The sequence below is a fragment of the Ctenocephalides felis genome, unplaced genomic scaffold (genome assembly GCF_003426905.1).
Source record: "Ctenocephalides felis isolate EL2017-DRISC unplaced genomic scaffold, ASM342690v1 CF-g0.4_SCAFFOLD_03112, whole genome shotgun sequence".
Lineage (NCBI taxonomy): Eukaryota > Metazoa > Arthropoda > Insecta > Siphonaptera > Pulicidae > Ctenocephalides > Ctenocephalides felis.
This window is the reverse complement of record NW_020539266.1, coordinates 7,549-21,867: the sequence shown is the minus strand read 5'-3', so window position 1 is coordinate 21,867 and position 14,319 is coordinate 7,549. Positions and strand designations below refer to the sequence as shown.

At 31.1% G+C, this 14,319-nt stretch overlaps 1 protein-coding gene across 1 annotated transcript; it reads right to left on the bottom strand.

The window, feature by feature from the left end:
• Positions 1-2,316: 2,316 nt before the first annotated feature.
• On the bottom strand, positions 2,317-4,719 carry LOC113381849. Its single transcript, XM_026620512.1, has 3 exons — positions 4,194-4,719; positions 4,005-4,121; positions 2,317-3,668 (listed from the first exon to the last, which is right to left on the bottom strand). The coding sequence occupies exons 1-3, from the start codon at positions 4,717-4,719 to the stop codon at positions 2,317-2,319; spliced, it is 1,995 nt and encodes a 664-aa protein (XP_026476297.1).
• Positions 4,720-14,319: the final 9,600 nt, after the last annotated feature.

Sequence of the window (14,319 nt, the reverse complement as noted above, 5' to 3'; positions counted from 1 at the left end):
AATCGAAAAAAAAAACCGAACAACTCCCTTAAATATTTTGTATAATAGATTATACCAAATGTCTTCGAGATCTTACAAATATTCCATTATCAAAGCAAAAAAACCATAGCCAATGTGACACCATCCTCAATATCCCTGTCAATAGTTGGCGTAATTTGATCGTTATATTTAGTTCGTAATTTCAGGCGTGCCCAAAGGATCTTACCCACTCATGTTCGTATTTAATCAATCTATATTGATATGAATGCAAAGCTCGTTCTGTTCTGTCGAAAATTCAATTCAATCCGATATCACGTACAACTTGTCAATTAAAATCCTAATCAACTAATTACGATCAGGTTGTATTTTGTTACCTCCGAGCAAGATCACACGAGCGCATCGCATCGCCTCGGGCAAGAAAGACGCTACCGAAATGGACGAGGACGAGGACGAGGAAGAGAATTATTGCCTGATTGGCAATATAATGTTTAATCAGTTCTATTAAATTAGCAAACAGTTTATATGCGTACATACATATAATTAGTTAATTAATAATATTTGATGAACTAATTGATTTAAAGCGGAGCGGTGCCTAAAGGTCCGCGGGTGAAAAGGTTCAAGACCATGAGCTAAAAAACAAGTAGAAAACGGATTTTTTTTAACAGTACTATTTTGAAGTAGAGAACGATGAAAATTTTTACATAACTTTACGTTCCAGAGGTTTCTGAACATTTTGGCATACCTTAAAAAATGGATGACTTGTGTATGCGTGTGTGTGTTTGTGAGTATGTATGTGCGGATACAGTTTTTCGTCGACGATTTCGAGAAAATATTCGATTCCTATTGATAAGGAGATGCGCTGATTAGCTTTTGCCAATGACTGGTCTAGCTGTTTTGAAGATAAGAGTCAAAATGTGCAAAAAATGGTATTTCAGTTTTCGAGAAAACGGAGCGTCCGATTTGAATGATTCAAAAAACATTTTATACTTGTGTTAACAAAATAAATATCTGGGAAAATTTTTGAGAAGGCAAGTCTAGTGTTACCGGAGATTCAATAAAAAAAGAAAAATAAGGTAAAATAATCATTAGACATATGTACATTATATTATCAGATATTTTCTAAAGATTATAATAAGTTCAATTTTTGTATATATATTTTATGGGTTCGGTACCAATGTTTACACTTTCGATTCTAAAACAGCTTTGCATAGCGATTGCTTTAAAAAAATTCTAATTTTCCAAAAAATCAATTTCTTTCAAAAATTTCAAAATTCTCAATAATACAATTTGTTTTTGTTGAAGTATAAGCTGAAGGACCAGATAGAATTAGTGGCTCTATCAACCGTTTTAAAATGTAAATATTGATTAATAACAAATAGATTTACACTTATTTATTTGTAGAATATAATTTACACTGTTTGTATGATAAAGTTTTAATATTGATATAATATTGGAATATTTGAATGTGGATAGCTTGGCGACCGGGTTAAGACTATATTGTTAGTGCCGCTTCAGGTATCTCGCAGGACCCTTTTAGTTAAATCTTGAGATGCGAATTGCCTATGCGTCGTTGCAAATGTAATATTTTCTTAGAAAATATGAGTGCAGCGTTGTCACGTCTAATTTGGCGTGAACATTCTCCCCCCTTGAAATAATATAGGGTATATGATTTCAAAATTAAATTATAGTTCAACACTTTGAGTTAATAACAGTCTATTGGTTTGATTTATATTGTCTATGATTTTGGTAATACACAAATTCGATTAATTGCACGTTTGAGTACACCATTTTGTGTCTTGATTGTCACAACACGCACAAGTCCATCATCTCCTGGATGTGTGTCAAGAATACGCCCCAATCGCCAGTGTAGTGGAGGTAAATTGTCTTCTTTGACCACTACCATATCGCCTACCTCAGCTGGTTGCGATGGTTGAACTTGCCATTTTGTTCTTGTCTGCAGCTCCGATACGTATTCTTTGTGCCAACGCTTCCAAAAATGTTGCACAAGTTTCTGTAGTCGTTGATACCGAGAAAGCCTGTTATCAAGGGTTTCAAGCACTGATGGATCGGGAGTAGATGTTAAGGATTTTCCAATAAGAAAGTGACCAGGAGTTAAGGGATCATAGTCATTGGGATCGGAGCTTAAGGGAGAGATTGGTCTCGAGTTTAATATTGCTTCGATCTGTGTCAAAACCGTATAAAAATCTTCAAAAGTTAAAATAGCATTACCCAATACTCGCTTTAAATGAGCCTTGCACGACTTTATGCCCGCCTCCCAAATTCCTCCAAAATGAGGAGAGTTTGGTGGAATGTGCTTCCATGACACGCCTTCGTTGGTCATATCATTAACAATCTTATTTTGATTTGATTTTGTTGTAAAAATTTATAAAGCTCCTTTAATCCTGATGCTGCGCCTATAAAATTTGTTCCATTATCGGAATAGATTTCGCGAGGTTTTCCGCGTCGCGCCATAAATCGTTTAAAAGTGGCTAAAAAACTATTCGTAGTTAAATCAGATACTAATTCGATATGTATTGCTTTTGTAACAAGGCACACGAACAAACATATGTAAGCCTTAAATTTTTTGTATCCTCTTGTTTGACGATCTCTTAATAAGATAGGACCTCCGTAATCTACTCCGCATATAAAGAAAGGTGACTGCGGTGTAACGCGATATTTAGGCAAATTGCCCATTATTGGATTAATAAATGTGGGTTTTACCTTAAAACATGTTACGCATTTTTTCACGATCGATCTTGTCAGGTTTCTGCCTCCGATAGGCCAATAAGTATTACGCAACGCATTTAATAACATCTGTGCTCCGCAATGATACAGTTTTAAATGCTCATGCCTAGTTATCAGAATAGTCAATTGATGATTTTTTGGTAGTATTATCGGATGGCATTTATCATACGGTAAATTTGAATTCTTTATCCTACCGCCGACGCGCAATATTCCATTTTTGTCTAAAAACGGTGTTAATGATTTTAATTTCGACGATTTGTGTAATGCTTCCCCACGCGCGATTATATCTATGTCTTGTTTGAATATTTCATATTGTGATATTTTTATTAAATTGTTTAGTGAATTATTGAATTCATCGACCGTGAGTGGGCCATACAGTAGTTCCTTTTCTTTCTTCTTTAGTTTTAAATTTTGTAAAAATCGATAACAAAAAGCAGTTACGCGCACGAGTTTAATAAGGGAAGAGTATAAGAAAAAATGTTCATTATTGTTAATTTTTGTACAAGTCAAACTTGTGATTCGACTTTCGACATCAGTTTCAGGAATTGAAATATTGTCAGTTGCACGTCGCTGTGTTTCAGTTGGATTTTGTAGCCAAGATGGGCCTGCCCACCACAAGGATGAATTCAATAAATCATGTGTATAGCACCCGCGTGATATGAGGTCCGCTGGATTGTCTTCCGATCGGACATGTAACCAGTTATTTGCGTCGGTTTTTGTTTGAATATCAGAAACTCTATTGGCAACGAAGGTTTTCCATTTATAAGATGGAGATCTTATCCACGAAAGAGTGATTGTGGAATCGCTCCAATAGAATTCTTTATCAAACGCGATATTTAATGCACGTTTAGTTATTTGCGCAAGATTTGCTAGCAGTTGTGCCGCACAAAGCTCGAGACGGGGGAGCGTAATATTTTTTAATGGTGCTACTCGAGATCTTGCCGCTATTAGTTTGATTTTGATTTCAGAATATTTGTTAATAGACCGTACATATATACACGCGCCGTAAGCTTGCTCTGATGCGTCAGCAAAGCCATGTAATTCTGTGTTTATACGATTATTACAAAATATATGTCTTTCAATTTTCAAGTTTTTAATAGATTTTATTTCGAAACAAAACTGTTTCCATTTATTTTCTAGTTCCGAAGGAATGGGCTCGTCCCATGATAAGTTTAATCGCCATAGGCTTTGAATTATTAGTTTTGGTATGACGATAATTGGAGATAAAAAGCCCATAGGATCATACATTTGCGCTGTTGCCGATAAAATTGATCTTTTACTAACTATTTGATTTATTTTTATATTTTTGTAGTCAAATTCAAAACTGTCTGTTACCGAATTCCAAGATATACCTAAAGTTTTAATAGTTTGTTCACCGATGTTTAAAGTTGGATTATCTGCATTTAAAAGTTTTGAATAATTAGAATTAAATTTATATAGATTGAATTTAGCTTGTTGTAAAATATTACAAAGGTTATTTTTAATAGTGAATAATTCGGATATGTTATCAGTTCCAGTTAATAAATCATCAACGTAGAAATCATTTCTGAGAATTTCGCATTCCTTTGTATAGTTAGTTATGTTTTCTTTGGCTAACTGCTCCAAACAGCGTATGGCTAAAAACGGCGCAGATGCTGTCCCGTATGTTACTGTATTTAATTGATAAATTTTTAATTTGCTGCTAGGATTGTCCCTCCAGAATATTCTTTGCATTTTTCTGTCGTTTTCGTGAACCAAAACTTGTCTGTACATTTTTTCTATATCAGCTGTAAGTACAAACGCATGTCTTCTGAATCTTAGTATAATAGAGAAAATATTGTTTTGAATTGTGGGTCCAACAAGTTGTAGTTCATTCAACGACAGGCCTGCATCGGTTTTGCAAGATGCATCGAACACTACACGCAATTTCGTTGTTAAACTGTCTGGTTTTATCACCCCGTGGTGAGGCAAATAGAAACACGTCGCGGGTTCGGAAGATTCGTTGACTTCGCTCATGTGCCCTAGTGTTATATAAGTATTCATGAAATTTTTGTATTCGTTAAATAGATTTTTGTTTGTTCGTAAACGGTTTTCAAGTGAAATAAAACGTTTAAACGCGATTTGCTTACTATTCCCTATTTTTTTTATATTGTCTGTAAACGGAATTTTAACTATAAATCTCCCGTCGTTTGCCCGCGTTGTATTGGCAACAAAATGCTGTTCGCATTGTTTTTCTGATTCGGTAAAATATTGTATATCGCTACACGCTTCCAGTTCCCAGAATTTTTGAACTTGAGTTTCTAAATTAGCCGTATGATGACATATCGTAAAAGAACTGGAATTGTTGAGAGGTACGCTGCCAGCAATAACCCACCCGAACTGTGTATTTTGCAAAATAGGTCTATTTTTTCCTAGATGAATATATCCTTTACAAAATATATTCCAAAATATTTCCGAACCTATTAAAATATCGATTTTATTGCTTTTATTAAATGTGGGATCCGCTAACTTTATATAATTTGGGATATTTAAAATATTTTTATTGAATGACACCATCGGCAAATTATTTGTTATATTATTTAAGATAAAGCAGGATAGATCTAATGAAAAGTTATTAATGCACGATTTTAAAGTAATTGTTGTTTTTGACTTAATTTCCGTTGAATTTTGATTTATTCCCCGGACTGACATATTTATTGATTGTTTATGTAAACCGAGCTCATTAGCAAATTTCTCCGTGATGAAATTGGATTGTGATCCCGAATCTAATAATACTCTACATGCTCTATATCTATTATTGCTATCTAATACGTTAATTACTGCGGTAGATAAGATGATTTGACTTGAATCATTTTCGGTATGGCACGAAACATTTTGTGGTGCATTATTAACAGCTGGTAATTGGCTTGAGTCTATATGCAGAAGACTGTGATGATTTGAATTACAAAAGGCACAACGATTTAAAGAAGTACATTGATCACTGTTGTGATTGTAACGTAAGCAATTCGTGCATAGTTTTAATTGATTTACTTTGCTTACTCTATCTTCTGGAGATAGTGTCCGAAAACCTTGACATTTGAACGGTGAATGAAATGACTCTTTGCAAATTAAGCAAATATTTTTGTGATTAGTGGATGAAGCGTAAGACTTTGTATGTTTTGCGTAATTAGGTTTTATATCTTTAAATTTACTAGAGTTTCCGATTCTTGTTTCAGTCGGATTAATTGCTTCTAATATTGTGCAGCGTTGATTTAAAAAATTGCTAAGTTCGGAAAATGTAACTAGTTCAGATCCTTTATTCATTAACATCTCCCACTCTTGATGAGTTTTCTTATCAATTTTAGAAATTACAAGATAATTTAATAACGCGTCCCATTGATCGACGGGTTGTTGTAACATTTTTAAGCATCTTAAATGTTTATTAAACGCGTCTATTAGATGACGAAGGTCTTTACCTGATTCCTTATGCATTGGCGGGTGATCAAATAATTTTTTAATGTGATTGTTTACGATTATTTTCTTATTTTCGAAACGCGTTTTTAGTAAATCCCACGCAATTATATAATTATCGGAAGTTGCCGGTAGAGACTCTATAAGGCTTGCCGCCTCTCCTTTTACGCATGATTTTAAATAATAAAATTTTTGAGAATTACCGATGTTACAATCATTATGAATTAAAGAAGAAAACGAATCATAAAATTGTAGCCAATTTAAGTAAGAGCCGTCAAACTGAGGTAAATTGATTTGAGGTAGTTTTATGTTGTTCGAATTATTTGTTATAGTGGTGTCATTGGAATTACTATTCGAACTAGTATCTGACTTACTTGATGCTGCCTGACTAAGTTTAAGTAAAGTTGATAAACAATTATTATGTTTTTCAAAAAATTCATCTAATTCTATTTCTATTAAATTATTAATTTGACTTTCGTCTTCTAGTAATGCTGTTATACTAATTACGGTATTTTCAAAGATTTCAAACAAAGGCTTCACATCATCGATAAGGCGTTTTATGTCTGCAATATTTAAGTCGCAAGCAGGTAGTTCCGACATTTGCCTGCACACTTTTTCGTATTTTGTTAAACGTGTTTTAGTAACTCGCTGTTTCATTTTGAGTTTATTTAATGATTCCATTTTGACACAGATTGAATTAAAACTCTAAATATTAGAATAAGGAAAGATTGATAGGAAGGAATGCTTGACTAACCTGATATACTCGCTGCTTGCTGTGCTCGCTCGTAGGTGTAGCGCCAAAGTTAGAACTTCCTGTCTTGTTTAGAACTTTCACTTTATTTAATTTTTGATTTAGATTTAAGATTTTAATTATTTTCTTCGCACTGGTGACGCATCCGGTTCGTTTTGGACCAATGTTTTTTGTTGAAGTATAAGCTGAAGGACCAGATAGAATTAGTGGCTCTATCAACCGTTTTAAAATGTAAATATTGATTAATAACAAATAGATTTACACTTATTTATTTGTAGAATATAATTTACACTGTTTGTATGATAAAGTTTTAATATTGATATAATATTGGAATATTTGAATGTGGATAGCTTAGCGACCGGGTTAAGACTATATTGTTAGTGCCGCCTTCAGGTATCTCGCAGGACCCCTTTTAGGTAAATCTTGAGATGCGAATTGCCTATGCGTCGTTGCAAATGTAATATTTTCTTAGAAAATATGAGTGCAGCGTTGTCACGTCTAATTTGGCGTGAACACAATTTTTTCAAAGCTTTCAAAAAAATTTCGTTTTTTTTTTTATTTTAGTTTTTGGTATGGAAAGTTCCAGCAATTTGCCGCATGGCACAATGCCATACACCACTAGTTTATGTAAATTTTATTTAATTATTTTTATAAGATGTTTTATTTTTTAAGTTAGATTTAACAGTTTTTTATAGAACTTCTAAAATAGCTTACATTTCATTTGAATAAGAAGTAACTCCATAACTTTACACTGACCAGGCAGTTCTAAAAAATGTACAATACTTTTATAAGTAAATTACGAAATAATTTGTGAAAAATCTAAATAATATCACAATTTTTGCAAAGTGTTTCATTGTTACATCCAATACAAATTTTTGTGTACAAATCCTCATATTACGAATTTCACATTTAGTATGCGTAAATGACTTGTAGAGATGTCTATTTAAGAAATCTTGACATACAGTTTTTGCGTAGAATCTTAATAAAAGTAAATAATATGAAAAAAATTATTCGACGTAGGAATGGAGATATTATATATAACTACAGAAAGAAGTCATGAAATCGTAAGACGTAATGCAAGTTTCCCTATAGAAATTCAATATAATTCTATACCATTGTATAGAAACAACAGATGAAAATTTACCTCTATCGAACGACGAGAAATTATGGAACCTAATATCGTAGTTAATATCAAATACAATAGACGATATGAACACAAGCAGAAATTACGGTCAGGAACACAAAACGGCTTTTCAAAAGGGAAATATATACATACGTCAGTGTATAACTAACATACACAGATTTTCACAAAAGCAAAACTAAATCAGTTTTAGAGATGAAGTAGTCAGAGTAACCATAGTAATATTCACATAAAAGTAAATGCTACTGGAGAGCAAAATAAGTTTCAAAGTGGAACAATTAGTGAAAAATATTATAAGGAAAATGGAATTTGATTTTCCTTATAACCAACTCAAGATTACCTAGTATATTCACCATCTGATTATCATAAAAAATGTATGCAAAGGAATAAATGAAGAAGGAGTATAAAAATTACAGTTACGCGAAATTCTTCTAAGAGCCAATTCAATATTACCTAGCATATTCACAGTCTGCTACTCATATCATTTTTTGAATTAAAAATATATAAAAATAATGAACAACAGATTGACTGAGACAGTAGTATTAGAAGCTGCTGAAAATAAATTGTATTTGTAAACAAAAATTTTAGAACAATAAATATCTATAAATCTAAAACGATAAAACAACGATCATGTTCACTTGTATATATCAAAATAAAACCAGTACTTTAGCACAAACGAGCTGCATTCCGGACAGAACTATTTTGCGTACAGAAAATGCGCTTATTTTTAGTCGAAGTACATAGAAGCTCTCAGCATTCCAAAGCATACACTTTTCTATAGGTCGTACATGTAGGAAATTCTAGGAAACACATTCTATACCTAATAATGCCCACCCAGCGAGTTCCAGCTAAACCAATTATATAATTCGATTCCTTCTCTGACGCAAGTACAAACGATATACGTTTCTGCGGGCTTTGGCTTTGTTCGTATTTCGGAACTACATTCTTTTGTTGTTCTATTACCTTAGTTTGTTATTTAACTTGACACAGAACTAACTTGCCATTTAATCCTGTAAAAAGATTTACCACTTTTCGTTATTTCCATTTCACGATATTTTTTATGTTTGTACAGCAATCAGAGCTATGTATTATAGTTATATGTTATCTAGTACATGCTATACTAAATATATGACAACAATATAAAAATATATCGCAGTAATAAAGAACCAAAAGACTAGTTTCACTTGATATATTTGAGATCTTTAATTTAAAATCTGATATCACTACTGCTTGATATCAAGCTAAATAAGGTAGATATAGAGCTCGAGACCAGTGCAATACCAAACAATTTGGTATCAATATAATATAGTTAAGACATTAGAATAACTAAATCATCAGGTGACATCAATATGCAATACTGAACTTGTATTTGTCAAATGGCAGTATGATATGAAAGTTCTGTATTGTAGTTTATTTGTAGAATAAAAAACATAAGGTAGTTTATCAATAGCATCACGAATTCAATATTTAGCAAATATTGTAATATATTTATATTACTTCAAAATTAAAAATCAACTTTATATTAGTTGATTTCTCTTACATACTAAAGCATGCTACTATAAAATATGAGAGTCGAAAAAATTAAGAATAAAGTTGGAAATAATTAAAAAAAAAACTTGTGTTGTTTCAATTAATATAATGTTTTGATCAAAAGGACCAATAAGTCTTCAAAAAACAAAAAATACATCCACATAATAGAATAAAGAGAACATTTTGATGTTTTTCAATCTGTGATTTACATTTAACATTTATTTGTTTCCATTAAATACATTGATCTTTTCCTGTTATCGCGGACACCTATGGATTATTTCATTTATTATTCGCAGTCTATACACAGGTAAGCGGCATCATTTTCAAGAGAAAAGCAAATGTCAGAGTAGTCAAGTACGAAGTGAATTGAATCATAAATAATATACAGAATTGACTGTTGTTTGTTGCCGTTCTGATAGATCAAACTACAATTGGCTCGTGTACAGCCTAGAAAAATTTGAACTCAATGACAAAGGATACACATCTATATTGTAATACGATAACAATGAATATATAGCTCCGATGATATCGCGTAAAGAATTCAATATTCATGAAATAAAATTGCTTGTTGAATGTATTCAGTACATGTTGGTACATTAGCAGTAATTATTTTTCATTGAAAAAAATCTGAAGTGTTTTTTATTATAAATTATATATTGCAAATCAATGATTCTGGCAACACTATGTTTTAAATTAGTTTTTAATTACTAACTTTCAAGAACCTATAAATTTTTCTTTGATCACCCAATAAAATAAATCAAATGCGGTGGAGCGATCTTGTACTTTGTGCATATATGTAAAGTGCCACGTTTCTAATACTCAAACATATCCTATTAACTTTTTTTATTTAATTTTTAAAATATTTTATTATTCTAGAAATTATTTCACAAATATATAATATATAAAGCGTTATGTTATCAACTTCCGCAGTGATTATTTGCGTCACAATCATGCCGAAGTTTCACTATGTAGATTTCTAGCTCGACCAAAGAAGAGCGCAATCAAAGCTTATAATGACATGAGGTATACAACTGCCGTAAGTGATAGATGGAAATATACTATTTTTAGAATACGTAAAAGTGGTGTATCATATAATTTAACTCCAGAAATAACTAACCTTAACTTTATACAGTTTCAATCTCATTAATGTAAAGTACTATATAACCACCATATCTTTTACACACAAACAGAATTAAAGAGAACTGGGTATTGAGAGTCAAAATTAAAGATTGAATATTGTTAAAAATATACAGGGAGTACAGAATTAAACGTCAAACAGCAACGACGTGATACTACTGACCTAAAACCGCCCAAAAAAATTTAGAAAAAAAAAATCACACTTGTTTGAAAATTATTAAAAATTAAGTGCAACCTAGAGCTTTTATAGAATTATAACTACTTTTCGGTTTGATAAATATTCTTAGGATTACAGTAAAAAATATTAACATAATTGCTCCAAGTTCAAAATCTATCTACTTTGAGAATGTACTTAACAAAATTCTTAAAAATTAACCACAATACCAAAAAAATGAACGTAATATCTAGTCAACTATTAATCACAATAACCAAAGCTCTAGACACCTAAAAACTCATAATTTCCAAAGAAAGTGATATATTTTTTGTCCTAATTTTTTTGTTTGATCTGGGACACCCTGTATATACAATATATAATTAAAAAAAAAAATTATAATATGATTTATAAAAGATTGACTACTATTAATAAAAAATATAAGTAAATTTAAAATAAAATATTTTTATGTGTTACAAAAGATTGACTACTATTAATCAAACATATGACATAAAATATAAATGCAATTATTTTGCCAAACAGTTCTAAGTTCGGCAATAAGGAAGAAAATAAATAATATTGCAGTGTAATAAAACTGATTCCACTCTAATAAAAGTAAAGATTTGGCCAAAAATGAGGCATATATGAGATAAACTTATGAAAAATGTTTCTTATACATTTCTTCTTGCAATTCAGATACTCAGAAAATTTAATTAATAGAACGAATATATATATATATATATATATATATATATATATATAACTAATAATTGTTTGGAATTATTATAGGTATGAACTTGTATAATTTATTTGAAAATCATGGAAAATTCTTTCATTCTATCAAAAAACTTGTATAATTATAAATATATTCGTTATAACGATATTAATAATTAATTCAAATCACAATTTATTTACATTTATAGCATTCATTTTTCTACATTACGCATTTAATAAAAATAATAAATGTCATGACGATCTCATTACAGTATCATAAAGTTACAAGCAATAGGACATTAAATAAAAATAATTAGTTTTCATTTTAATTTAAAATATCATTTGATTGAATAAAAATCTGGGCATAAATGAATAAAATAAACGATATTTACTGAATCATTCGTTGTTAAAATCAAATTAGCATCGATTTCTCAAAAGAAATAATTATTATATAAATACAGATGACAATTTTATTTATAATAAAATTATGGTAACTTTTGACATTACATTTTTTTACCAGAATACGACGAAAATATGAAAAGTACGTGACATTCTGGAAATTGTATTTTATTCTGAACTGTAAGAATTTGGCGACAAATATTTTTGAATTTATAACAGAAATATCTAGTTTTGTTCAAGTAACACTTTGAAGAATTTCTTGAAAATGTCATAAGAGGAATTTGAGGTGTATCAAATAATTTGGGTAATATTTGAATACCGGTACACATCGATTTAGAATTGACAAATATTTTATGAATAGATTTGCAAGATGTAATATTTATTTACTAAGGTATTAATAATAAATATAGTAAATATTTAACATCGAACTATATCCAATATATTTTCTTTCTTTATTTATATTTTCGAGATTTTTTCAAATTCTTATACAGTTCGCTATCATATTTTTACGCTGTGTAACAAAAATTAACACAACAGTTTTAAAAGATCCTAAGACTTTAATATTTATTTTTTTTTTTATTTTATGTAAATATTCAACAATTCTCACAATGGAGGCGATAACATGTCTAAAGGTCAACAAATAGTTTTACCTACAAACCGGTTATTTATACAGTTGTTGTTGTGAAGAACACAAGTGTGTTAATGTACTATTGATTTTGTATTTCAAATTAATTTAATACTGTGAAAAAATAAAAACATTTGTTATAGTGAGTGTCAATACGTGTAGTAATTCATTCCCTTCGGGGAAATGAATAACATCCCGCCGATACTAGAATCTCAAAATGTGCTTCAAGATACTTCTATGACTGATGCCGATTACGTTAATAATTTTCTAATTAATAATGCAAATAACATAACTCCACAACCTAATATTTCTCAAGATTCAGTAATGAACGAAGATAGTGACTACAATCCGGGTCATCCATGGCAGCTGGCTCCAAACCCAAAGAAACGAAAAATACACGGAACAATTTCTCCGTACTCAATTAATTTACAAAACAGGTATGAACCTCTAAAAACAATTAAAGAAGTTCAGAAAAGTACCGGTAGCAATTCTCAAGAAAACACACCTAACCAACCAATCCAAAAGCCGCCTCCTATATTTACTTATGACGTTGATGATATGAACAAAATGATTCATGAACTAAACACAATTATCGACCCAAAACAATACACATTGCGCGCTGTCAACAATAACACAATCAAAATATTATGTGAGAATTCTGAAGGGTTTCGTACACTTACAAAACACTTTAGGAATACTAAACACCATACATACCAATTGAAAGAGGAGAGGGCGTATCGGGTAGTCATTAGGTACCTGCACCATACAACGGACGTAAGTCAAATTGTCAACGCACTTGCTGCATTGGGTCACAAAGTCAGAAATATTACAAATATTATTAGCAGAGTAACTAAATCACCGCTCGATCTTTTTTACGTAGATTTAGAACCAAATAAAAATAATAAAGATGTCTACTTGGTAACAAAAATTTTAAATCACATTATTCGTGTAGAACCCCCTAATAATAATAAATCAGTAATACAATGTAAACGTTGCTTATTATTTGGTCACACGAAAAAATATTGCAACAGACCCCACGTTTGTGCCAGATGTTCTGATAACCATAGTACTGCCGACTGTAAAAAATCGAACGACGCACCGAACCGCTGCTATCACTGCTCTATGGAGCACAGTGCTCATTACCGTGGGTGCCCTATTTATCAAAAACTATACAATCAAAAATTCAAAAATAATCCAACAACATTACATAATCGTATCACATCAAATAATGCAAACGCCACTTCTCGCTCCGACAACACAATGACGAATTCACATCAAGATCATAACCGAACCTACTCCCAGGTACTAAACAATAACAACAGTACTGAAAACATAACAAGTTCAGGGCCGAACTTCACAGCTTTTCTTCTAGAATTTAAAAATATGTTTAATCAACTGATTCAACAGAACACTATGGTGCTCAGTATGCTTACAACCTTAGTAAATAAAAGACAACACTAATGGCTAAATTTTTAAGAATTGCACTGTGGAACGCAAACGGAATCATTCAACATAGATTGGAAGTAATTACATTTTTAAAAATTAACCAAATAGACATTTTATTAATTAGTGAAACGCATTTCACAAATTTTTCATATTTTAAAATACCTGGATATACGATGCAACACTGCAATCATCCTGACGGTACAGCTCATGGTGGAACAGCTATATTAATTAAAAATACAATTGATCACTATCCTTTACCAGATTATCAATAT